The sequence below is a fragment of the Berghia stephanieae genome, chromosome 1 (genome assembly GCF_034508935.2).
Source record: "Berghia stephanieae isolate SIO BIC M18660-M18661 chromosome 1, UCSD_Bste_1.3, whole genome shotgun sequence".
Taxonomy (NCBI): Eukaryota; Metazoa; Mollusca; class Gastropoda; order Nudibranchia; family Aeolidiidae; genus Berghia; species Berghia stephanieae.
In genome coordinates this window covers 69,278,294-69,306,072 of record NC_088360.1, presented here as the reverse complement: position 1 = coordinate 69,306,072, position 27,779 = coordinate 69,278,294, and the positions used below count along the sequence as shown (strand labels likewise).

The 27,779-nt window shown below is 35.0% G+C and overlaps 2 protein-coding genes across 2 annotated transcripts; both read left to right on the top strand.

Annotated features, from left to right (window-relative positions):
- Positions 1-2,315: 2,315 nt before the first annotated feature.
- Positions 2,316-26,587, top strand: LOC144980492 (metal cation symporter ZIP14-like). Its single transcript, XM_078928109.1, has 9 exons — positions 2,316-3,290; positions 5,121-5,307; positions 6,266-6,435; positions 7,424-7,678; positions 9,906-9,948; positions 10,975-11,119; positions 11,963-12,144; positions 15,145-15,335; positions 25,342-26,587. The coding sequence occupies exons 1-9, from the start codon at positions 2,814-2,816 to the stop codon at positions 25,486-25,488; spliced, it is 1,797 nt and encodes a 598-aa protein (XP_078784235.1). The 5' UTR covers positions 2,316-2,813; the 3' UTR covers positions 25,489-26,587.
- On the top strand, positions 16,003-20,496 carry LOC144980497 (uncharacterized). Its single transcript, XM_078928123.1, has 3 exons — positions 16,003-16,250; positions 17,139-17,284; positions 17,897-20,496. The coding sequence occupies exons 1-3, from the start codon at positions 16,145-16,147 to the stop codon at positions 18,791-18,793; spliced, it is 1,149 nt and encodes a 382-aa protein (XP_078784249.1). The 5' UTR covers positions 16,003-16,144; the 3' UTR covers positions 18,794-20,496.
- Positions 26,588-27,779: the final 1,192 nt, after the last annotated feature.

Here is a 27,779-nt window from a genome sequence, read left to right as displayed (position 1 = left end):
ATGAATTAGCTCTATCAGTTATCAGTACATCCTTCCTGGCATATTTTTGTTGATAGACAATATCAGCCAATCAAAGTTTAGCTAATATTGCCCGGGGTTTCAGTTTCAGTTTCACTGACGGTTTCCTGGAATTGGGAAAGTCCAAACTTCTCCCGGGGACTTTTTGACTCAAAAACACTGTGAATTGGAGATAAAAAAAAAACAAAAAAAAAAAAAAAAACGTTCTGTGCTTTATGTGGACGGTGCAAAACAAGTAAAATTGAACGTACGTTTAATTTTTTCGTTTTTCGGAAAAGAAATCCTACTTTTTAATATTAATAGGTTCTTTGACGGCTGTCGCCTTCCTAACTCAAAATGTTGAATGAATGCAATGAGGAAAACTCGAGGAGTGATTAGTCTTAATAAACTCTATTGTCTTTGGTGGTACTGTAGGGTTTTGATGACCTTGGTAGGGTAAAATCTGGGCTCGTGTTGGGTAAAATCTGGGCTCGTATAGGGTAAATCATTCGAATACCAATGGCAACGCTGATAACACAGCTCCTAGTAGTCTGTGGTTCCTTGTGTCTTGTAGGGCTGGGCGGGTACCCGGGTACCCGCGAGTACCCGCGGGTAATAAAGTTAAACCGGGTACTCGGGTAAAAGGGGCGGGTAACGGGTACCCGCTTCAACAAATGGAAACCGAACTGAGAGTGATCATTTTTGGCGGTTTTAATATTTTTGAACAAAAATTGGAAATAATACAATTTTATTTACATATTTACATTTACATGACATTTTTTCAACAGATTTTCCTACTTTATTTTTCAATTACAATGATTTTTTTGTTTTATTTGTTAACACACATTTGATTCAATTTTGGAATCAACAGGTTAAGACTATATTATATTAGTTCTTATCTTTTAAAGGAATCTCAGGTACTTTTATTTTATTTATTATTTATTTATTTTTAAACATTGTAGTTAATTATCTTTGTTTCTTACTTCAGTTTCGCTTCATTTGTTGTAATAAATAATAAATTAATAAAAATTTTTTTAAAAAGCCCCCCCCCCCCCCCCCCACAAAAAAAATTTTGGGGACAAAAGTCACTCCTGCCACGGGTACCCGCGGGTACCAGGGTAATCAGACTACTACCCGGGTATTACCCGGGTAATGATTTGGGCGGGTAATCCCAGCACTAGTGTCTTGTTTCTTTCCCAGTCGTGAGCAGGCGTCCTAAGACCTAAAGGTTTTTTTTTTTTTTTTTTTTAATGATTGACACACGCTTCAGATTGTAACTGTGTGGTTTAATCTACACGAAATAACAATCAAACTCAATTCACAAACAAAATCTATACCCTCTGTCGACTTTTCTTTTCTTGACAGCCTATTTTTCCTTGTTTGTTCAACTATCGTTTTCACGCACCCTCTCACCGAGTCCCACAATATTATTATTATTATTATCATTATTATTATTATTATTATTATTATTATTATTATTATTATTATTATTTATTATTATTATTATTATTATTATTATTATTATTATTATTATTATTATTATTATTTTGTTGTTGTTGTTGTTGTTGTTGTTGTTGTTGTTGTTGTTATTATTATTATTATTATATTATTATTATTATTATTATTATTATTATTATTATTATTATTTATTATTATTACTATTATTATTATTATTATTATTATCATCATCATTATTATTATTATTATTATTATTATTATTATTATTATTATTATTATTATTATTATTATTATTATTATTATTATTATTATCATTATTATTATTGTTATTGTAAATATTGGTGGTATTACACTTGTATTTTTGTGGTTGTTAATGGTATCATTTTATTCTTTGGTTCCATTTACCTTCCCCCCCCCCTCACTTTCATGCATGTTGTCACCAAATCGTATGAATTATTGGCGAAAGCCTAAGATTAAATAAACTGATACTTATCATAGCAAACCTTGCCTACATAGGAACATAAAATCGTAGTTTTCAGGGATAATAACATCGTAGATATTTTAACTACCCTTAAAAATCACCAGCTTGTCCTTATATATATATATATATATAATATATATATATATATATATATATATATATATATATATATATATTATATATATATTATGTGTGTCTGTGTCTGTGTGTGTGTGTGTGTGTGTGTGTGTTCCTCTCACATCGATACACCCGACCGTTCGTGTTTTTTTTTCTTTCTTCGCTAGGATTTGACCGCCGCTCTAACACATTGCCCATGATATTTCTATTACAGTGTATAACAATGAGCCCATACTATATTGGGTTATGCAACCTGCATTAAGGGCACTTCGACCTAGACACTGCCATAAACAAATAACGACAATCCTACGCCATTATTTTTTTAGACAGGGACAATCCTATTAGAGAGCCTCGATCTGGCATACGGCATAAAAGCGGCGTGGCAAATGAAGTAGGAGGCCATTTTGATGTGAAGTTTTGCAGACGTGACTTGCACTGCACACGACACCAGAGTGACTTGCTTCTAATCATAGATTTTTCCACGTGAGAATTTGAATTTTATCAAAACATTGTTAAAAACACGTGAAAAAATATATTCAACATCAAATTGAACGCAGTTAGACGTCTATATGCCAATTGAGGAGAAAAACAAATCTATATTTTAAACTCAAATTCTCAAAGTTAAACGACGTTGGATTGTGCAGACATCTTGGTCAATGTCAATACCTAGCAGACGATACATTCAGATTTCATTTATTCACTCTCAATAGAAGTCTGACAGTTGAGTAAAGTTTTTAATCATTTTCATTTACAATCTTGAATGACACAACCTGTTAAGATGTACATTGTGACAGGAATCTTAATGTTTGTGTGTTGCATGAATTTAAACCATGCCATGCGGAAAGATGGAAATGTTCGATCAAAGAGGGATGATCACGTCGATATTTTAAGATCCGAGTCATTTTACCATACGCAGCAGTTATTCGAGAGATTCGGGGATGAGGAAACCATTCAGTTAGACGATTTAAAGACAATTGTTGTCAAAATGGGTCTTGGAGAGATGTATCACGACCATGGGGATCATAACGGACACGATCATGGGGATCATGATGGACACGATCATGGGGATCATGATGGACACGATCATGGGGATCATGATGGACATGATCATGGGGATCATGATGGACACGGCCATCATCATAGTGATCATGATGGACACAACCATGGAGATCATGATGGCCATGACCACAACCACGACCATCGGCATAGGAGGCAAGTTGCCAATAATACCAGTCAGGTAAGAAATTGTAAACGCCTATCTTGCCCTCTTCTCTTATGATTAAATTTTATTTCAACTGATTTACTATTTATCGAGTTCTAGGGTTAGGCACTTTGCTCACATACATTAGTCTAACTTACACAATGATAAATATATTTTTATTTTATTTTATAGGCTACTTAAATTCTACCATGACAAATGATTCCAGAAATAAACAGGTTGAAGACTGTTGCAACAGCCATCCACGACTTAAGTACCCACATAAACAGAATACAGGGCAGGGAGTCCCAGTTCCACTTCCACTCTGAGGTTTCCCCACCCTCTCATATCTATCACGTTTGTAGTACAGTCCAAGCTAGTCTTTTGGGTGCTGCTTTATGGGATAATTCCACGGGAACCAAATTTTTTTCTATATAGAAAGTCGCATCCTTTCCAATTCCCAGCTGCTTAATTGGAACGGCCTGTCGCTTAATGGGGACAAAATTTGACAATGACCATCCCCATAAAAGAGCTTTTTCATTTTCTTCAATCATTTAAAAAAATGGTTCATAAATGCAAATTAGTCTATCGAGACAACCAATCGGGTGTGTGGTCAAACCTTTCATCATTGTCACCACAGAGATATGAACAATAAAATTTACCTGTATCCCTTGTCACGTGTCATCAACTACCATCATGTTCATCGTCATGGGTGAACTCTGACCCCTCTGACAAAGTTTGCAGATCAGAAAAGCAGCCAAGTGGCCGCTGAAGTTACACCAAATAGACGTCAAATTAGTCTCAATGATAAATATGGTTTAAAAAATTGAAAAAAAGAAGAAAAAACGGGGAAGAAACTAAACATAAAAAAAATTATTTTAAAAAAATTTAATGCCAATCACAAATCTGGATAAAGGCAGAGTGATGCTCATTTTCATGGGCACCGTTTAATTGGGATCTCACTTAATTGGGACGATTTGCTGGGTACTGAGCAGTCTCAATAAACCGCCTTGGACTGTATCTTAAATTTATGGCACTCACAATGTCCATCACTGCTTATAAGCATGGTCTCATTCATGCCTGTTAGGAGATGTTACAATTTTTTCTGACAGACAACGTTATTAACGGCCAGGATTAATTTTACACCATAGTACGATGAGAGAATGAGTAAAGAACCTTTTCCAAGGACTCAACTATGTGTCGCTTAGAGCTGGACTTGAACCCTGGACCTTCCGATCTGAAGACGGTTTGTTATACCAATAGGCCACATAGCTGTACTATATAGCTCAATTGTCTATTACATAGGTAATCTGTTGAAATAATGGGTGAAAACCACTATATCACTGACAGATTGATGGATTCTAAGCCAACCTAAGTTTTGAGGTAATGTAGGACAAAGTTATTAAAATAATTTGAGAGGTAGAATTTTAAATCAGTGTTGGGGATAATTGAATGTAGACAAGCTGTCTTAGAATATTTGATGCATATAGCATGAAGGGTAAATATTTTAATTTACATATCCACTATAGCCACAACAAAAGTATGAATTCATACTTTCAGTTATAAAAGTGTTGTAGAGAGAAAACTATTTTTAGTCAATGAATGGAACTTGATAATCTTTGTTTCTTATATGTCTAGGCTAAAAAAAAAAACAAAAAAAAAAAACCCTAACAAAGCTACACTGCCTGAAAGACATTTTTTTCATGCTTGACTGATGGAAAATATGTCCACGGAATTTAGCAAACCAAGCTGCTCACTCACTACTTAGTAGACCAGTTGGCTGAAAAATACCAATAGGATTCTCAATCAATGAGTGCTGTCTACACCAATCACATATAAATATTGCCTTCATTTTGTGTACAATTTCAGTGTTCTTCCATGGATGTTTTGCTGTCAGACTTTAGTTTGAGCGGACTAGAGTATTTGACATTAACTGAGTTTTTGTACTTATGCCCAGCCTTGATCAATAACTTGATGAGTGGAGCATGTGAGATAGGTCATGATCATTCACATGACCATGGGGAAGAAAAGGATGAAGACCGCAACATGGGTCTCGGTAAGGATTAATAAGCTTATACTCTCATTTTAAAGGCAGTGTTTGCATTTTACATGTCATAGTACCATAGACAGACCTGCCACTTTTACCGTTTGACATCATGCACAGACCATACCTGCCTATTATTACGGACCGCCCGTAATTGTTAGGGAAGTGTTAGGACAATTACGGACTTACGGAAATAGAAGAAATATAACTGATACAAATAGTCGCAACGTTAAATTAAGAAATAATTATTTTTTTTCATTATTTACCGCATGCTACAATAAAAAAAATCTATATATAATGTGTAGAATTTGTAGCAGATGTAGTTTTTACTTATTCACTGGACTTGATTTCTTTTGAATATTTTGCCATGCTGTGGAAAATGGACTTTGATTGAGGCTTGACCTGCATAAGTAGTAGGCCTATATAACATGGTAAGTTTATTTTACATATAAAATAGGGTGTATCTATCATTATTTTTGTTTGCTTTAGTATTACTGAAATTTGACCATTAATTACTGATGAATTTTGTATTTCTTACTGAATTTGAAATTTTCAAGTAGGCAGGTATGACAGACTATTTAAAAACAAAAAACAAACTCTGATTTGGACCATGATAGTGTCAGTAACAGACACAGATTGTAATGGATGGGAAAATGACAAGAGTTTTTAAAAGCACCTTCCCCACACTCCCCCTTCTTTAATCGTCAATTTCATTGTTGAATCGGGGTATCAAAGTTTGAAGTCGTCTGTAATTAAAATATAATTAAAGGGATAAAGTTATGAATCCCTGTACAGACTTTTCATATCAATACTTATATATATATTAACATATATACTTGTTTAAGGATTTACATCATGGTTAATACAGTCTTTTAGTAGTTATTTTCCTTTTTTATAGCTTGATACGCATTCACACTTTTACCCTTCCCTCTCCCACCCTCACCCTCTATTCTTCATTATATTTTCACAGTGTGGTTCTACTTGATGCTTTCTGTAACTGTTATTAGTCTGTGTGCAGTTTGGGGTATTTTATGTATTCCCAAGAGATCCAGGTCGGTTTATGAACAGGTCATTCAGTTTTTGATGGCTTTGGGAGCTGGGTCAATGGCTGGTGATGCTCTATTACACCTTTTGCCTCATGTAAGTGACAAAATATTTTCATTTCATGCTTAAATATCTTTGAAATTCTCATTGTAATTATCTTTGAATATTGAACAATGATTTCTTTAACTTTGAAACACTGCTGGCTAATGAACCTGATATTACTTTTCAGTTTTTGAGATTTATTTACTTTTTTGAGATTAAAAATTCACATATTAAGTGTAAATATCTAAAGAATAAATTTATCTTGGCTTGCCTCAGCAGAGTGCATAAATTACACATTTAAACAATGTTTTCAGACTTTTTAAAGATCATTTTCGTGATTAGTAAATGCAGAATTTTTATTCAGAAGATTCTTGACAAAAGCCACATGAAATGACAAAGTCATAACAACTTTAGTTTAAGAGCTCAAATTGTCTTTTTGGGTATGGTATCAATGTGTTTTGTTTTTTTTTTTTGTTTTTTTTTTTTCAAAACTTGAAGTGAAGGTATATGAATCAAAGACACAACATAAATGTAGTAACATGTTGAGATATCGGAAAAGCTCACTTACATTTTAGTAATACTGTCTCTGTCTGAAATTTAGGATTTATTTGGATTCTGATATTTCCATGAAAACACATGTCACAAAAGCCTGCCAATCTGTTCATTTTCATGACACATGTCACAAAAGCCTGCCAATCTGTTCATTTTCATGACACATGTCACAAAAGCCTGCCAATCTGTTCATTTTCGTTTAAGAAACATTGGCAAAATAAAAAAAGTTGATCAATACTGATTCTACAAAATGTTTTAGTAAATTCACTCCTAATGAGCTGACTTGATTTCCGCAATGCTATGCTCTTAGGCGCTCCAAGTTGTATAATCGATAGAATGAGGAAAGTTAAAAATAATGCGGCTAGATTAGTGACCTTCTCTAAGCGTCAGAGCTGTTTATATTTATATACTGATTCTTTTGTTGCATGTGCAATCATTTTTTACACAAGAAACTGATGATAGATATATAAAACTGTTTTTCAATTTCTAGGCTTTAATGCCACCTCATGACCACGCACATGGGCATGGACATGATGGGCATGATCATGGTGGGCATGATCATGGTGGGCATGATCATGGCAGTCATGGTGATCACAATGAGGAACATGGTGATCATGCTGATGAACATATGGATGCACTTATGAAAGGACTTGTGGCTCTCATTGGTCTTTACGGATTCTTTGCCCTTGAAAGGGCATTTGCAATCTTGTTGTCAAGATCAGCTTCAAAAAGAGATGGAAACGGTGTATGTTTTTTTTGTTGTTTTGTTTTATTTTTTTTATATATATATTATAATTATAATATATATATATATATATATATATATATATATATAATATATATATATATATATATATATAAAAATATATTTTTTAGTTTAGAGTTGTTTGTTTATTGTTTTTTTTTTGACGGGGGAGGGGGGGGGGGGAAGGAGTTAATGAAAAAGAAGATAATGCAACCCCTGGATAACGACATCGCCCGGGAACGGAAAATTATGTCATTATTCCGGGGTTTTCAAGATGGCGAAAATAAGGGGCATGGTGAGACCCTTGAATACATAACAGTGCAACGTGCAGACCAGTGCCTGAGGAAAGACGCAGCTCAACAACGTTAGAATGTGTATTTCTCCTGTTTACAATGGGTTTACCAGTTACGCTTTCACTCTCCAATGTGTATTGTCATTGTTTTGCTCGTAAACAGTGCCATTTAACAAACTAAAGTAAAAAAAATCAAGTGCCAATATAATAGTATTGCACAAGAATACAGATGCACACATCTTGTTTTGATTTTAATTTAATGACAATAAAATTCATGCAATACTTCAGACTAATAATACAAGCTTTTATGTAATGCATTAAATATTCTCTACGCCCTTTATAATGGATTCCAAACAGCACTCAAGAATGCAGCATAATGCCTGAAAAGCACCATTGCATTTTTTTTTGTCATAACAATGCTATTATCCGCCTGGTACTCATTTTACATCTAAGAATGATGGTAGTCTCATCCAGGGACTCAACTTTCTACCACCCAAAGCAGGTCTCAAACCTGGGATCTGCAGGCTATAGCTAAGTGCTATATCACTATACCATATTGAATTTTGAATAAAGAAATGTGAAATGATGAACTGAAGCAATAACACATAAACTGGTGTCTGAGACTGGTCAAAGTCCTAGGATTGCATTTTTAAAAGGAATGAAAATTGATAATTCTGCATTCATTCTGAATTGCTTGTGCTTTTATTTCATTCAGTTATCTTCTTAGAAGCAAAATATCAAATAAGAAAAGGAAAATAAAACCCAAAAGATAACCGATGTTTTAACTCAAAACCATCTAAATTTAGCATAGAATATATTTCATGACTGGTTTCAAAATATTTCATATTTAAGCTACTATCAAATGTATAAACAGGATTTATAAGCTGAATATTGTTTTGTGATCCTATGATAATATGTCATATATATATTTATGAAAGAAAAAAGAAATACAACACTTTTTGTCTCTATCCTTGTTGTATCCTGTGTGATTTTGAATATCTAAAAAAGTGTATGAAGGAATGTCAGACAAAATTATTTTTGACATTTTCCAGTATCCCATTATTTCCTCATATCAAAAAGAAGTGAATTAGAAAACTGTAAGTAGTGATTATTGGAAATTTAGTCCTTCAGGGCTATGAGGCTTGGAGTATATCTTAGTTTTTGTAGCGTTGAAGGGTAACAATCGATGACTGTCCTTCAGATAAGAGGTTTAGTCAATTGCAAACTACTTTCCATCAGATCTGACAGATCCAGTAATCAATCAATTCCAATTATGGACAGAGTTCAGGAGAGAGAAAAAAAAAACCCCATCTCAACTTTGGATCAAAACATGTCAAATTGCTTTTGATTGGGTGGAGCGCACTCGAGTAGTCAACACCTAGTGGAAAGGTATATAACCATTCCCCTCAGACAGCTGTCCGAATGAAAACAATAGCAGTTAAACGAAAACCAAGCAAATGGTGTTACCACCAATGGTATGCATTTAAGTAAAATCACTAGTTTTACATGCCTGATCAATTATAACATCACAGAAAATTATATGTAACTTTTATTAACCTTTACAGTTTGAGCGTGCAAATCTAGTTATTTCTTATCACACAGTAGCAGTCAAAAAATAAAAAATGACAAAGGGCAAGAGAGTAATGTAAATTTCCTTCATCCTATTGTTTGTCACAAATACCGCGTTTTGATTGGTCAAATATCTATTGGTTAATTGAGCTATCCAGGCCCCCAAATTGAGTGTGGGATGTTTAATTGTTTTAGAAAATGATTTCATTATATAATAATCAATTATATTTGTTTTTAAATTAGTTATTCTGGAGAAGAAAATAAATGTACTTATGATTAATTCCATTTGATAAATTATGATGATCGATATTAATATATTCATTGTTATAAGTTCTTTAACCCTAGTCCTTTTTTATTTATTTCTAGGCGGCGAAAATCCACATGAATCATTCCCATACAGAACCTTTAGGTAAGAACTTAATCTTGAGGAAGAAAAAAAATAATTGAAATTTTCTCTGTACAACAATTATTTTTTACAAAATTTAAATCAATTCATTCACCATAATTTATCTACAAGCTGTCCACAGGGCTTTGACTAAGGCTTTACCATTTCTTCTCTCATTACTCTGAATCCACTACAGCTTGTCAAAATGGTAATCTGGATGGGGTCCCTTGACCTCCCATGGTAAATACGAGGGCTTTTTTTGCTGTGTCTTCTATCCCCCTCTATCTGTTTTCCGTGTTGCTTTTTGTCTTTGTCTTGGAATGGGATTGCTTGGTTTTGTCCTGACCCTTTCTGGAGTCCTTGTTCCAACTTCAAGTACTGCAAGGTTATATCCATTATATACTAATGTCAAAAGTGACACCGGGATTCAACAAAACCTTGGAAACCTCGGTTATAACAAACATTCACCTCCAGTCCCATTGTAGCCAAGGTACACTGTGATAACCGAGGAATATAAACATACTTATAAGAATCTTTTGTATGTGTTGGTGAGTTAAATATGTTTTAAAAGTTAAGGAAATTGGTAAGGTCATTGTCATGTCTGAATTTTGGTGCACCACTTTCACTTCAAGATTTATGATGTAGGTAGCAGTGTAGGGGTTGATGAGAGAGTAAGAGCGAGTGAGTGATTTGCTATTATCATAGTGATACTAAGCTTCTAGAAGCTGTTTTCAATCATTTTTGTTCATTGGTATTATCATGGCGCATTATGCCAGTCTATCCCTACAAAATCAAATTATTACCCTGCTATATGCCCTGAAATTATTTAATGCCAGTCTGCTAGTTTCACATCAGCGTTGAGTGGTATAATGTTTGAGTAAATTGCCTCATTGCTCTTCTTAATCCTTTATCCATTATTTTGTTGATTCCAAGATCTTTGTTTTTTAAGTAATTTCTTTCCTTAGTCTTTCTACTTAAGTTTACAGGTCTATTTTTAAAATTTCAGTTTTGTATTGCTATTAATGATTTATATATTTTCTGTATATCCAGAGGATGTCAAATTTATCTCCCACTCGGCATCAAACAACACAGCCATCACTGAATTGTCACCCACCTTGCCAGAGGGAAATGGAAAATCCCATCACTGGCCTCATATGATTAGCGAGCAGGAAGTAAAAGGAGATGATGGTGATAGGTTCGAATTTTTCTTTTCCTATCACAGTTTTGAAAATTAGGGTTGGTGGAGTACAGCTCTCCAGTTGTTTTAGAATTTAGCTTTTTCTTGGGTTAGAGCACCCATCTCTGATTACCTTTTAAATCTTGTTTTCTCTCTAATATCTGGAAATAGAATGCTTATCTAATTGTGGGCATTATGTCTGGGTGAATCAGATGCTGAAGATTGAATTTGAAGTCTAAATAAATAGATTTTTGAGTCAACTTTATATAATTTTATTGATGATAGTCTGTGTAATTTCATACATAAAGTGTAATAAATTCAAACAGAACAGTTCTCGGCATTTTGGTTTTGAATTTAATAAATTGTATAAAGCTGAATAAAGCATTGCTAAGAGGACAAAAAAATTCCCAAATCAGTAGGGAGAAGGCGTACAAGGAGTTAAAGGTAGAGAATGCTGGAGGCTGCCCGAAGCCTGAGATCGTGACAATACTATCGAAAGAGTGAAAATGGAGAGGAAGTTAATTAGTTAATTAGTTTATTCTTCTGCTGATGAAGGGTTTGTACCCGAAACGTCCATTGTCTGTATTGCTCCCATCCGAAGCCTCTATATTTTCACTCTTTCGTTAGTAAGAAGTGAATGGATGACATTTCTAAGAAGCCTCAAATAGTGTATTGATAGATGCCAATTTCTTGAAGAATACAGATGATTGGAGAGTCACAATTACTAATGACAAATAATCTAAAGGCTTTGTGGAGTTTTTTACTTTTAATCATTTCTATTTTAACTCTTCTTTCTTGTGCCCCCAGAGAATGGTTTTGATTTTTAATTTAATAATTTTCATCGTTTACTCCTCCATCTAGTGTTCCCAGTAGTGAGGGATTTTGTCCCAAACTTACTCCTTTAGCACTAATGATTGTCCTGGGTGATATGTTTCACAATCTATGTGATGGTTTGGCCATGGGAGCTGCCTACTCAGCTTCAACAACTGTAGGCATTAGTACATCTATAGCTGTCTTTTGCCATGAATTTCCCCATGAAATCGGTAAGTTGAAATAAAAAATTGTTCACAGTAAAAAGAAAAAAAAAAAAATCTATATATAGTTGAAATTATTGAAATATATAAACAACAAAAACTAACAAGTGATTCAAAGGTTATTGTGTAGTCAGAAGCTCATACCCTTTCGCTTTTCGACGAATCATTCTGCTTATTAGTCTTCATTCTGCGATTCCGCATTCACAGCAAACATTCTGCTTTTCAACTGAGGAAACTTATAATTAAAAAATTCTGTAACTTAAAAAAAATGTGAATTATGGCGCATTTCCTCATCATACGTTCAATGTCATTGAACACACATTTTGTGTGTCTGATTAGTCCCTTCATAGTGTGTGCAGTTGATGTCAGATAATAGTATATTTTAGGGAGGGGAGGTGGTCAATGGCCGAAGTATTATTATTATGTTGGCTCCAATATGTGAGGTAATGACCTGGGTAATATTTTTTGTTGGCTCCAATCGGTAGTATTATTGAGTAAAGTCAGTTTCTGTCCCTATTTAGTTTTAACCCTGTTTATTTATGTGTGTGTGTGTGCCGGCATGCGCATTTGTTGTTAGTCAATATCAGTAAATTGATTCCACTTTTTGGTCTCAAATTCCTCTTTTTATGTATTCTGATTCCTCTTTGGGGCTATTGGGGGTAGGAGCCTCTGTAAAATATTACTTAAATTGACATATTTGGATTTGGCCATGGGTGCCAGTTTTCCAGTTCATGTTGGAATTCCGGTTTCGCGATATCTCGAAGTCAAATACCTCCAGTTTCAGCGTTTTGAGTAAAATAACCTAATAGCATTGGTAAAAATTAGAAAACATCATTCAGCCACCTTTTCAAAAAATGTTGAGGGAGTACCTTTGGTACTCTCTGTCTCTCTGTGTTCTTTGGCTCCCCTAGAGAGAGAGACAACCGCACTGTGAGTATTTCACTTTGTATTATAAGTTGGTTTTAAAATCAAATTAATCTCCTCATTGTGTCAATATGTTTCCTGTGTAATCATTTGATAATGGTATAAAAACGGTGATGAAATAAGAGTAAAGTTTAGGCCGCATTTTCAGTAGGAACATTTTCAGGTTTCTCAAAGTGTCGAGATTTTGATTCAGGTTTCAGCACTTCTTCCTGCTGGCACCCATGGATTTGGCTCACTGGTAGATCAGTATTGACTGAGAAATCCAAAGACCTATGTTGCAATTCTTTATTTATTTTAGTGTGTTGTTGACCATTTTTTGTCAATCTGGGCAACCGGGTTGAAATATTTTACAAGTTTTGAGTGGGAATCCAGAATACCGCAAAACTAAGATTTGATAGGCTTATATTATTTCCTAGGTTAAGATATTTTATTCAAGTTTCAACCCTTTCTTTTGTTTCATTCATGTATTGTTTTCATTACCGTGGTGAATAATTCTTTTTCAAAATGCACAAGGTGGTTATGAATTTAGATAGTGTAAGGTCAGGATTATTGTATTCCTAAAATATTTTCAAATGTCTTTATATTCATTAATTGCTGGCAAAATGTTATGGTTGTTTTAAGCAAGTGTTTTATGCTATCACTTGGTCGTGGTGGTTTAAAGCATTTTAAAACTACCTGTCCTTAACTCTTTAACGAAGCGTTGGACAAATGTCCAATGAGCTATGACGCTTGCAGATGCATCAGACATATATACCTGACAGGTTTGATGTTTTATTGGCTCTCACTTTTAGCCTTCCCGATTGATACGAAATTGAAAAAGAGATGAATATTGACCACTTGTTTACTTTTTTATTTCGAGTGTACTTTCAATTAAATGGTAACGAAAAGTGCACAAAAAGTACCGTCCAAACAATATTGCCGTGAAAGTTATGCACATAATTTATATAAAGAAAGAATTCTTTAACAAAGCTAGGATCTGCATCCTCTAAATATAAATACCAACTTTAATTTATCTATAGAAATAATAAAATAAAGTACAGCTTTCCGAAAAAGGCCCAAAATCTTGCATCATTGAGATTTTACAGGCCATAACTCTATACCTGCAATGATTTAAATGTACCTTGTGTTCAAGTTAGTAGACAAATAGCCTGAAGTGAAGTCAGCAATTTCAAAATTATTTTAGACAATCCAGATCTGATAATATTGTAGTGTGATTCTTGTCATGCAACAAAGTCAAGGATGTTGAGGGTGGTCAATAAAATGATATGTGACATTGATTGCCAAACCCTGGCACTTCAGTAAGGCATTTCAATGCACATTATTCGAATCTGGTCTTTATTCACATTCCAATACTGTAGATGGCTGTGAAATGAGTACCTTGCCAATAATATATATTATTGTCTTTTATGAAAAAAAAAAGTAATAGGTCTTAGAGGCATCGCATTTCATCCTATATGTTAAGTGTTGCTGTTGCCTTGAATAGCCTTTTGAGCACATAAAGCTTACTGAAAAAAATAAGGTGTCTTGTCTAACAGTTTACTTGTATGAAATGGAAATCTAGTTTTGCTTTGCCTTACCAAGATTGAGAATAAAGTGAGCATTGTAAAGCACATGGAGAGTGATTAAACCATGAAATGCACTTTATATGTAAATCATTTTTTACAAACTCTTTTGGCACGAGTATCAACCAAATTAACAGCATATCAACTGCTACTCCTCACTCCACTGAAATCAAAATATTTCTGCTTCATGCCTCTTTGACCTGATAATTAGTTCATTTTTAAAGTAGGTCCTTCAGAGGTATATGGCATGTGGAGAGTTTATCAAGGTCTCAATTGTGCTTAACAGACAATATCAAATGATAGCTTCCTTTTGGATAGAATGCTAGTCTATAGCAAAGCTTTTCACCGGGTCGAATTGATCCAGCTTTCGGAATGCATCTAGGATTTACACTTATCCTTTTGCTTGTGAAGTTGGTGCTTTACCAAGCTATTTGGAACTCCTTGGTTCTTATTTCTTTTCTTTTTCTTTTTAAAAAAAAATCATTATACGTAATAAAACTATTTTTTATTTGTTTTTTAACAGGTGACTTTGCGATATTGATGAAATCTGGTCTGAGCAAAAAATGGGCTGTCATACTGAATTTTGTCTCTGCTCTTACCTGTTACTTGGGAGCGGTGATTGGGATGTTTGTAGGAAGCAATGTTGGACAAGCTCCAATGTGGATCTTTGCTGGTGTTGCTGGAATGTTCCTTTACATTGCATTGGTTGATCTGGTTAGTATGTTCCTTTATTATGACTTTCTTTTATCCCTTCTCATCCCTTATCCATTCCTTGCATAGTTTCAATCAGGATTATATTGAAAACATGTCAGTGATCTACAGAGAGGGAAGATGTTGATTCAACCCAGATGCTCAGGAATTCAGGGGAGCCCGTCGTCAAGCCATGATCGACTCCGTATTAGTAGGTACCACAAACTGGCCTTAATTATCGGCGACAAATCGGTCGGTGGACGAGTAAAACGGCAAAATCCGATGTTTTAAAATGCAATTTTTGTAATTTCCCGTCACTGCTACGTTGGTGAATCTTACATCAATGTAACCGTCATTAAATTCTCTTTACAATGAACTTATTTTTTATTGAATTAACAGAACATGGCATAGTTATTTTTATTGAAATGTGTCGCTTGTCATTTCCGTCAAAATGCGATTTCTGAAGCCATGTCGCGTCAATTTCAAATTACCTATATTTTTCTAAATTCGTTTACTCCATCATGAGTGATCCGATTTTTATGCGGTTTGTTTCGTTAGAATCGGATTGAGTTTTTGTACAACCGGATACCTCTTTCATTTCCTTCCTCCCGGTAGAGCGATCGTAGCTGTAGGGTGAACACGAGCGTCTTAGGTTTTTGAATGTTTATTCCGGCATTTTTGAAAATAATGATTTCAAACAAGAACCAATGTAATCCTGATTATATGCTCTAAAAACCTGTATAGGTTTTAAGGATGTACTGATTATCATGATCCGGTAATCTTAAAAAATGTGACCCCACTCCAACTGGACGAAAGGCCGGCTGTCCGCCGTTATGGCTGATCATCAACCCGACAGTGACACTCCTGTCAACAATGCATCGGTTTGTCTTCAAGACGGACAATTGGACCCAGCAATTACAATTCCAAATACAATTATACGTAAGTATATCTATATAATATTTTGGTTTTCATTTGTATCAATGTTTGAGCTAGTTTTGTAAATATTTAAATTTAAATTCTGTTGTCCACAAATCAGTCAAGTCAGCCAGGGGTTTCCTTACGACTACGAACTTTAACCCTTCATTTATTAATCTTATTGGTTATTAAACATACATTTGGTGTTATTTAGTAATAATGGGTTGTAGTCTTTATCTTTTTATACCAATTTAACTGTCTCTGTGCTTGTGAAATATAGGAAAATGACATTCTAAATTTATCTAGGTCAAGTTCTATTTTTAACTTAAGTTTATAATGGAGGGTTTCCCAGTGTGTGTAATGTAAACAAGATCATTTCTGAGGATTTTAGTTATCTTGTCTTTCTCATTTAGATTTGTTTTATTCTCTGTAATGTGTTATTTACAAATGTTTGTTATTGTTGCATCCTGTATATTTATCTTGGTAAATTTGTGTCTTGTTTTGGTTTATTGTTTATGTTTATCTTATCCAAATCGTTTTGGTTTAGACAGTTTAAGTAAGTTGAATTGAAACTCTGGACAATTTTTTAATGTACTACTACAATCCTTTAGTTTAGCTAATCCATTGGTTATCATGAGCTCCAAATTGTGATAGACAATTAGGCGATCTGGCAAAGCTCAAAATACCAATCCATTGTGGCTCCAACTCCAGTAGAAATGTTGTTTCGATAGAAGCCTGACTGTTTGCTTCTACCGTGTCTGGGATTTATGGAATGTTGCTTCACGTTAGTCAGCACATAAACCTTTAATATCTAAACATTGACCATTGTTGAGTGGAGTGAATGAATTGTTTACCTAACCACTTCAAACTTAATCTTTAGGCTAACACTTTTATGCTTGCTTTACTCTACAGAGGATGAAAGTTACACCATTCTTAAAAGCATCTTTCTTATGGAGGGTAGAGGAAGGAGACCAACAGTGCCTGCATTGACCTTGACTAACAAAGTTTTGGTTCAACTGTCAGCTTTAAGGGAAGAAGCACATGCATCATGGAATTTGGTAAGTAGTATTTTTCTCTCCTGTCATTTGTGAAACCCTTTTAACCTGTAAGTTAGTTTTTTGGAACTCGATTGTGCATCATTTATTGTGATGTAATCGTATGACTTAAGGCTCTGAGCCTGACCAAATATGTTGATTGTGGGTTCGAGTCCTACAGGGCTGCCACGAAGACTATGATTTAATGCAACAAGCTGCTTGGTGATAACTTGAATCTTATGCCCTTTGTGTTAGATGTCTGTTGCCAAGGAAAATGTAAGTGGTTTAAAGAGCATGTCACTGCATGACAATGTGGGATATGCACAGAGTAATCGTTTATTTATGTTTCTTGATCCACTGATAGTGACATACACCATATATTTATCTTCATTCAAATTTCTGGTGATGTGATTTTATCATGTATCAGGAGCAGATTTTGCCCTTTTTATATTACGATTCACATGAATAAAATCTTTATCACTATTTATTTACTGGCATTTGTTTCTTCGCACAGTCTACTAATCATATTTTGAAATGTATCTTCGAAGATTCATGGTGAGATGCTTTTGATTTTGTTTACTTTTAACTCAACTCCTATCCGTGATATTTATATTATTTCATTAAATTCTCCCACAGGTCTTGACGTGGTTTATGAAGATTTTTCCGGATGAAAGAATAACTGAAGCGCAGTTACAGTACAAGATTCAAAAGACAGTCTCGTCTTATGATAGTCTGCCCGACAACATTGAGGAACTTGCTAAGTTCTTATCCATGTCTGCCCAGGAAAGTATTGTCCCCGATCACCTGACCAGCATTGGACTTAACAAATCTATTCTTCTCGATGAAGTGTCTAAATATTCTCCACCTGTTGGATTTACACCAACTGTAAACACTATTCTTTCCTTAGAAGTTGTTAAAAACAAAACAGGATTAGGTGATTCATTTTTGATAAGATGGATTCAGGCCCTTTGCTGTGATTCAAATCCAACTCCATCACAAGTAAAACAACAGCTTGTGAAAGCAAAAAAGGATAAGTTAAAACTAAAGCATAAGCCGGATAAACTTGCTGACCTTCTTGCCAGACGACTGTTTGACAGTGGAACTTCGAATACTATTTCTACTACAAAGTCTTTACCTGTTACTGTTGTTGAATGTAATCATAATTATGTACATGAAATGAAACTACTGAAGATGCACTGTGATAGTTTAAGAAAACAATGTGATGAGTTTAAGAATGTAATTACTGAATTGGAAGGTGAGAGAGATATGTTAAAGGAGAGATTGTGTTTATCTGTAAAAGAAAAAGTGATTGTTAAAAAAAAAGGTAAGAATGTTGGAATTCAATCAACAACCATTCCTTTGTTTAAAGTTGCTCAATTTCAAGCTATGCTTGAGGAGAAAGATAAAATTATTGATTCTGTTAAAAGTGAGAGAGATGACATGGAACATAAAATGGATTTATTGAAAAAAGAGAAAAGGGCTGAGCAGCAGTTAAAGTCAAAATATAAAAAGAATTGGATGATTTTAGAATAACTGCCACCAGTATTTTGGAGTTAGAAGCTGAACACAATGATGTTAAGTTGAGAGATTCTAGATATAATCAGTTTTCTGATGATGTTAGACTTACCTGTATGTCACTCATGGGTGAAGCCAATGTCGCTGCCCAACATTGTAGCTTAGTTATTCAAATTGTTTCTAAATATTTATTCAAACGTAATTTTGATCTTTCTTTGTTGCCTTGTGCATCCACAGTACTTAATTTTGCCAGTGAAGCAGCTCATATTGCTCATCATCATGTTGTCGATGAAATTAATAAAACAGATCATTTTACATTTGCCACAGATGGCACCAGTCGTGATAAAAAGCATTATATAGAGCGACATATAGTTTTAGATAATAAGTTATCATTGTCTTTAGGATTTTCTGAAGTAGCTTCTGATAATGCCCAGACCCTTCTAGAAAAAACCATTGAAATTTTTGATGATATGAGCCAAATTTATTCTTCTACCAACAGTTCAAGTAAAGATAACATATTTAAATCCATTATTACTAAAATGAAATGTATTATGTCAGACAGGGCATCTGTGATGAAATGTTATGGTAAAAAGTTAGCAGCTTATAAGAATGATATCCTTGGTGAAGACAGTACTACACATTTTCTTTTTTGTAACGCCCACTTTCTTCTGGGTTTGGTGAAAGCGACAGAGGATGCTTGTAGTAAAATTGAGAGTGAGGTGGGAAAATTTGGAAGAGATTTGAATTCTTCTTTTCAACGATTTGCCAATGATGAACAAAATGCAGCCTTTAGACTTATCAGGTTGACATCAGATGTTTTGGGACCAAGAGGTGATGAAAAAATGGGAGTAGGGAGGAGTGGCTTGCCTTTTGTTCATCAATTGGTAAATCGTCGAAATTTACGAGTTTCCGCTCGAACAGATTTAATAATTTGTTTGAGAATGCATATGCCATTATATTTCATTATCATGACATTAAATCTTTCCTTACTGACTATGTTACTCATTCAAATTTGAAGCTGCAGAGTATTTTTCTCGATCTCAATGATGATGGACTTATTTCAATGATCACAGCCATTGCTTTGTTTTCTAAACTTTTCACAACCCCATTTTGGCGGTTGATGAATAGTGATGTCCCTTATGGACAATTTCCTAAGTATGTGAAATTGATGAAAGACTTTTTAGATCAATGGAAATCCGAAATTTCATTTTCTCTGTCATTTGTATTTGATGATTCGTTTTGTAACAATGATGATCATGACCATGTTTTGACTGATGTTATATCTTCCTCCATGAAATGTGATAATAGTTTGTTGAAGTCAACGTACATTGAAATTTTAAAAGAGTCTGAAATTGTTCTTAAGCGTCAGCTTGATGACTTTCTAGAGGATGGCATTTATGGGGGTGAATTGGACCAAGAGACCCAGATGCTTTTAAACTCAAGTCCTTTAACAAATTTAGTTGGGGAGAGAATATTTGGAGATTTTGATTTTGATCTATACAAACGTAGGCATGCCTCTCTTCATCTCAGGAGTACTTTAAATATGTTAAAGAGGAACAAAACATCTGTTTGGTTGGGTCGACAGACGACGTCTCAAGTTACAAATTTATTGATTACTGCTAGGAGAAATGCCCCTGCTCTTAAGTTACAGAGTAAAATTAGACAGCAACGGGTACAGCAAGATATCATAGAGAGGATGCAGGAATGCAAGAGGCTTAAAAGAGGAAAAGAATTAAAGAAAATGCAGGATAAAACTTCCATTTTAGAGAGTATAATTGGGCAGGGGGGTGTTGTATCTACTAAAGAGGAATTAGATAGACTTGTAGCATCTCCTAAAGCTTTAGAAAACCTTAGATGTCAATTAAAATATCGTAAAGTTGTTTTACTTGAACAAATTAATTATGGTGGTAATTTAAGCAGTTTGTATTTTCGCATCTGTCAGCATTTAGATTTTGAACCATCACCGCTACCAAAGAAAATTAAACTTGATGAGAGTTAGGGATCATATTTATATTCATAACATCTGTATCACTCATACTCATACCATTGTTTATTATTCCTTATTACACCATAGAATGCTGTGTTTTATGTTGTATGTCATTTAGTAGAGACTTAATAATTGCATTGACAAGTATTGTTTTCTGAGGTCGAAGGAATTTCTCTTAAAAATTCCTTTGTTTTATTATATATTTGTAGTATGTTGCTTTTAATTGTAGTTAGCATTGCCACAGAATGTCAGAAACCAATGAACAGTTTCATACAGAATGATTCAGCTGATACAGAATTCTCCAAGTACTCTAGATAATAACACAAGTGGTTGAAATCTCTTTCAAAGCAAGCATTTTAAACCTAAAAACCAACCTCAATTCTTCATACAGATAAGGTTATTCTTTAGAATCACTGTTAATGTTTCAAACCACTGATTTCAGAGAGTTCTCTGATATTTGAGAGCCATGTAAATTGTCTTGAGAATGGTGATGATTATTTGAATGTACTATGTCTATATTACTTTGTATTTTATGACATGATTGAAATTTTGTCTGGATATTTTTCTTACTTTTGTCAATGTAATATTCTAACCAACTCTCTTGTACTTGATCATATTTTAAAAGGTATTTGTAGTATCTTGCTTTTAATTGTAGCATTACAAAGATATGTTGATTGTCTTTACCATGGTGTTTATTTGAATGCTCTATGTCTATTACTTAGAATTTTAAGAATATTTGGCTCTTCGAGTTCGCAAGTAATTTTTCTTACTTTCGTCGACATATTATTCTTACCTAACCTCTTTTAATTGGTCATATCATAAATTATATTTGTAGTATCTTGCTTTTAATTGTAGCATTACAAAGATATGTTGATTGTCTTTACCATGGTGTTTATTTGAATGCTCTATGTCTATTACTTAGAATTTTAAGAATATTTTGCTCTTCGAGTTCGCAAGTAATTTTTCTTACTTTCGTCGACATATTATTCTTATCTAACCTCTTTTAATTGGTCATATCGTAAATTATATTTGTAGTATCTTGCTTTTAATTGTAGCATTACAAAGATATGTTGATTGTCTTTACCATGGTGTTTATTTGAATGCTCTATGTCTATTACTTAGAATTTTAAGAATATTTTGCTCTTCGAGTTCACAAGTAATATTTCTTACTTTCGTCGACATATTATTCTTACCTAACTTCTTTTAATTGGTCATATCATAAATTATATTTGTAGTATCTTGCTTTTAATTGTAGCATTAGAATGAGATTTCAATTGCCTTTATAATGGTTTTTATTTGAGTATTATATCTCTATTACTTTAATTTTTATAGCGTTTTTGTTTCCGAGAATGTTCAAATTTTAGTGTAAATTGCATATTACGCGGTTTTTTCTTGTTTTTGGCTTTCGCATCACATTGTCCAACCTATTGTGAGAAATATATGATCATTATCTTCTCAAAAAAAATTCAGCATGTACAATATCTTTATGTTAATTGTTTATGAAATTTATAGCTCCCTCATGCATCCCATTTAAATTTTGTGATCATGTGAATTTGCCACTTTTGCCTACTTTTCATGAAAATTCTGTTTTTTTTCTAAGTCCAGTGTTATTTTTTCCGAATTTGTATCAGCTATATCTTTGTCAATGTCCATGCTAGAGGGAAATGATCCATTTTTTATATAAATTGATGTAATGTATTTCTGTAAAATGTATTGCATTCATTGATATCTCTTCCGATTTTGTTTTGCTATGACCTTGAAAAGAGCCCATAAATGTGGTTTCTCGGATTAATTGCAAATATTTGAATTTGAATAAATTTGAAAAGCCATAACTTTTTCGTTTGTTGTCCGATTTTGTTGAATTAAAGTTTGCTTTTCATGGTTTTTTGAGAACTATTCAAAAAACAACATGGATTGTTTGTTGCTCTCAAACTAAAAATCACTTTGTGGTACCTAGTATTAGTCACTAGTAGTCGCCAAAATTGCAAGGATTGCCTTATAATTTTCTTTTTTCTTTAAAAAATGTATCACCCAAAGGCGCACCTGTAAGCATCAAATCAAGATTACAACTCGATGTTCCTCAACATTTACATAAGATAATGGCACCATCTGTCACTCTATTATTATCCACATTAGATGAAAATATACTGACATACATTGGAGGCTATATTGTTAGCAATTTGTGTTCATTAGTACCGGGCTATGAAAGGAAGGTGGACACCAGTGAGGAGTGAACCTGGAGTTATGAGAGATGGATACCACTGGGGAATGAACCAAGGACTATGGAGGCGGACCCTAGTAGGGAGTGAACCATAGACCATGGGAGGTGGACACCAGTGGGGAGTGAATATGGGACCACGAATATGGATACCAGTGAGGAGTGAACCCGAGGCTATAAGAGATGGACACGACTGGGGAGTGAAAGCGGAACCAAAGGTTATGGATTCTAGGAGTGAACCCGGGTCGATGGGAGGTGGACACCAGTGGGGAGTGAACCCGGGGCTATGAACTGTTTCACTTGTTGCAGTGAAAAAATTGCCTTCATTCTAAAATCAGTCAAACACTCCGCCACAACTATGCTATTTTTAGCTGCCACTGCTCCAGATCGCTGGGTGGGGATCCTGACCTCCCATAGTGGGCAGGGAGGTACATGCTGTGTCTTCTATCCCCCCATACCCGTTTTCCAATTGTTTCCTGTCATTGTCTTGGAATGAGATTACTTAGTTTTGTCCTGATCCTTGCCGGAGTTCCTTGGCTGGGAGGGAGGCAGTCTAATGTATAGTTATAGTTTTGGGAGATGATATTTTTTTCCTTGTAAATCATCTCTCTGTTATGCATTGTATTTGAGTGTGTTCCTCTAAGTTGGGACCTGTGCTTGTGTTGTGATCTCAAACTAAGTACTTTGGCGGTGTGCTCTTGGAATCTACATCTGTTCCCTATTTGAACCAGTTCCCCTTTGTCTTACCTTTTCTTTTGTACTTTAATTGTAATTCTAGAACTTTTTACTATCCCATTTTCTTCCTTTTTACTGGCGCTGATATGACCGTAATGTGTTGCAAGTGCCGTAAAACACTTAAAAACAAAAACAAAAACAGCTCCAGATCGAAGCACTGTCGATGTGCAATCTTGCTCAAGAATTGAGCTAGTGACATCAAAGTCGAGGAATATCTGTGCTATTTTTAGGACTCTACGAAAGCCAGACTAACTGTTTTTGAGTTTTGCTCTTTAAACAAATTTTTTTTTTCAACTCAGCATTACTGATTACTGTCACTGTTTTTATTTTAAAATTATTTTTTTTTATGATTGGCAAGGTAGGAATGTCAGGATGCTGGATGGTGTGTGTCCACTACTACTAAAAGCACCACATCACCATACTTACCACTACTGCAACAGTCACCACATCATCCCTACCACCACTTACGATAACCATCACATCACCATCCCTACCACCACTACTATAACAACCACCACATCATCATCCCTGACACCACTACTGCAACAACCACCTTCGCATCACCATCCCTACCACCACCACTACTACAACAACCACCACATCACTATCCCTACCACCACTACTACAACAACACCACATCACCATCTCTACCACTGCTACTACAACCACCACCATCCCTACCAACACTACTAGTACAACCACCACATCACCATCCCTGCCACCACTACTATAGCAACCATCTCCATCCCTACCACCACTACTACAACAACAATCAGATCACCATCTCTATCACCATGTTGATAGTGTAAAGGTCTTGAAATTCATCTCTTCGCGCCAATTTGTATTGTCTGATTGCGAAAAATTATGGTAGGATTTTTCCTTGGGCTGATAGGATTTTTTACGGTCTCTGATACCTGGACACCCTGCATTAGATTAATATAGTTATACTGTGATAAATGAAAATGCGGTTGTGCGAAGTGAAAGTTACCAGAATAGGCCTTTTGTTTACATTTTGGAGTTGAAACTGGCCTATGATTTTTGGATCCCGTTTGCCTCAATTTAAAAATACGAGAAGATTTTGTTGATCGTTCTGCCATTGAGAATGGTGTTTTTAAAAATAAATTTTACATGTTCTTGGAAGACAAGGACGGCAATGGTGACTTTCTCTCTCTGATTATGTACAGATAGTTTCAGATTCATGCATCTGCTTTTTCATCATAATTGGAACCAGAGGTTTGCTTATGGTAACAAAGTAGGATTGAATGATTGCTATTTTGCACAATTATTTGAGTTTGAAAAAGTTAGACTTTTCATTTTTCCACCATTTACAGGTCTGTGCTTGCCCACAAAAATTTCCTCTGAGGATGAATAAAGGCAATTTCCCTATTTCATGTCTGTTTTTTAACTTGAGTCACTATGGTGAATAAAAGTGCGTATATAACCTAAGGGCATGCGGAGCAATATGCATGGCCACACACTCAGTTATTGATCCTCCTTTTCTTCGAACAAGTTTCATTAAAACATTTCATGGGAGTCTATCTTTCACCCATCCAATGTGGTTTAGGTTTTATGACCATCACAATCTTCAATGACATTTTACAAACATCTTTTTTTTGCTCTCTCCAGATTCCTGAAATGACACATATCTACATGGTGCCTGGAAAACGTTGGGGTGTGTTCTTGGGTCTACATGCTGCTGGTTTATTTACTGGATCACTTTTCATGTTCATTTTAGGCATGTATGAACATGACATCCAGACAGCTTTGAATTAGTGTAGGTTTCAATGAAGTAAGTTTAGTCCTCTGTAGAGAGTGAAATACACATACTACATTTCGTGCTTTGGGTTTGAAGTTAAACGGATGACATCTTGTGTTTTCTAGCCTTGATGGGTTCTTAACATTGATCTTACTTCGGGCATATTCACACCTTAAATGTCTTATATGCCGTCATGCTACGAGCATAGTTTATCAAAATCTGGTTCTGGTCAGTTTATCTCTCACCCTTTTCTCTTGTTTAGCCTTTGCTTGGTCAGTTCTGTCCTGTCACCATACATACTTCCCCAAAAAATTGTTATATTTATTCTGATTGGTTGAAAAGTCACTAGTATGGCTATCGAAAAGTGGGTAATGGATTGAATTTGAAATGTGCAGATAGTGTTTAAAGAAAAGAAATAATCATGAAAAAGATAATAGAAATGGTCAAGACGAGGTAATCAATATCAATAACTCTTGGGACAACAATTTCGAATCCACTGATTACCAATTCATGGCACTATCATTTACTTCAATATAAAGAGCATTTTTCATTTTTGTTGAAAATACAAAGTTGAGCTCATTTATATGTTGGGTCTATAAGAAATGAACATGATGTCATCAGTTTAGAAACAGAGGAGCCAAAACACATTGTAAACATTTATACACTTCAGTGAAACAGGATTTCAAGAAAATGGTCTGTGTAGCCTATGTTTTTTTTTCTGCTTTGGTCTATTGATATATGATTTTGGAAAAATATTATGCTTTAAAATTAGTTCGAAGTTTTGGAGTTAGTCATCTTAAATTTATGATTGGAATTTTGGCCATTAATTGAGCAGAGAAAGAATAGATGACCCTTGTTTTTATACATTTGTACAGTTGAACCTCAGTAAAACAGTGATGGTCTTGTTTTACAGAAAATTTAATATTAGTTTTGTCATTGCTTGTTTTTAATACAGTAGAGCATGCCTATAGCGGGACTTTTGGTCCCAGCAGAAAAATCCCGCTGTAGGCAAGCTCCCGCTATAGGAAAGCAGGGGAAAATGTCCCAAAAATATACACGATTACCTCCCTTGAATGTCAATAAATTTAACGTGACCCATGAGCCTTGAAACTGAAATGGACTATCTTTGGTTCACTTTTTTTTTTTTTTGTTTTTGTTTTGTTTTGTTTTTTGTTTTTTTTGGGGGGGTTTTTTTTTTGTTTGTTTTTATGTGTGTTTTTTATTTATTGTTTTTTTTTATTTTTTTAATTTTTTTTTTTTTTTTTGGGGGGGGGGGGGGGGGGGGGTCTGAGGTTTAGGCTAGAAGGACTGTACTGTAAGGTGTGCCCCTTCCTCCCCCAGAACGTCTCATGGGCTTGGGGGAATCACACCTGATGGTTGTCTTTCGAAACAGGTTTGAAGAAAGCCTTGATGCTTGACTGTTTCTTTGACTTTGTGACGATCTTGCCAAACTTCTCTCCATGTCACTCAATAGCGTAAGTTCCTCTGATGTCTTCTCGTGTTGCTGAAGATAAAGCCTCAGCGTGTTGACGGCATTCTCTGCTTCTGTGTTGGACACAATGGTTGGCTCCATATCAGTGTCAGTTTCTTCCTCTTCGTCCTTTTCCTTACTAGCACTAGCAGTAGCAGTGGATGCAGTCATAACTTCTGTTTCCTGAGCTGCGAGCGCTATCTCTTTGAGGCTTAAGTGTTCCGATGCGGGAATGTGACTGTCCACCTCAACATACTCTCCAAATGTTTGTTGAGTGATGCCGAGAGCTTTTGCTGCTTGGTTGAAGAGGTGTATCGCTTCATGTTCCTCTGCGCTGTCAGTTACAGTAGAGGGGTTGGTTACAATTACAACTTCACTCACACTGTCGCCATCCTCTTGTGTGAAGCCTGCCTTCCTGAAACAGTTTGCGATAGTTGCTTGTTTCACATCATCCCAAGCGGCAGCGGAGTAGTTGATGGCATCGAGGACAGTCATTTTGTAGTGTGCGTCATCGGATCCACTTTCATCAAGAAGTGTGATGAATCTTCGGAGAACCCTTTTTCTGTAGAGGCACTTGAAGTTCTGTATTATGCCCTGGTCACAAGGCTGTAGAACACTTGTAGTGTTCGGAGGAAGAAAGACTAGTTTCACTGCTCTCAAGCTGTCCAACCGAGGATGAGCACTGCAGTTGTCCACAATGAGCGCTATACTACGGCCTTCAAGGAGAAATTTTCTGTCTAACTTTCGAAGCCATTCCTCGAAGATTGATCCCGTCATCCAAGCATTTTTGTTCGCTTTGTAGGTCACAGGAAGAGTTCGGATGTTCTTCATGCATCG

Coding starts and splice junctions, on each gene's coding strand:
- LOC144980492 (XM_078928109.1), top strand. CDS start 2,814: ATGACACAACCTGTTAAGATGTACATTGTGACAGGAATCTTAATGTTT. Junction 3,291..5,120: donor TTGCCAATAATACCAGTCAG/GTAAGAAATTGT, acceptor GTACAATTTCAG/TGTTCTTCCATGGATGTTTT. Junction 11,120..11,962: donor AAAGGAGATGATGGTGATAG/GTTCGAATTTTT, acceptor TCCTCCATCTAG/TGTTCCCAGTAGTGAGGGAT.
- LOC144980497 (XM_078928123.1), top strand. CDS start 16,145: ATGGCTGATCATCAACCCGACAGTGACACTCCTGTCAACAATGCATCG. Junction 16,251..17,138: donor AATTCCAAATACAATTATAC/GTAAGTATATCT, acceptor TTTACTCTACAG/AGGATGAAAGTTACACCATT. Junction 17,285..17,896: donor CACATGCATCATGGAATTTG/GTAAGTAGTATT, acceptor ATTCTCCCACAG/GTCTTGACGTGGTTTATGAA.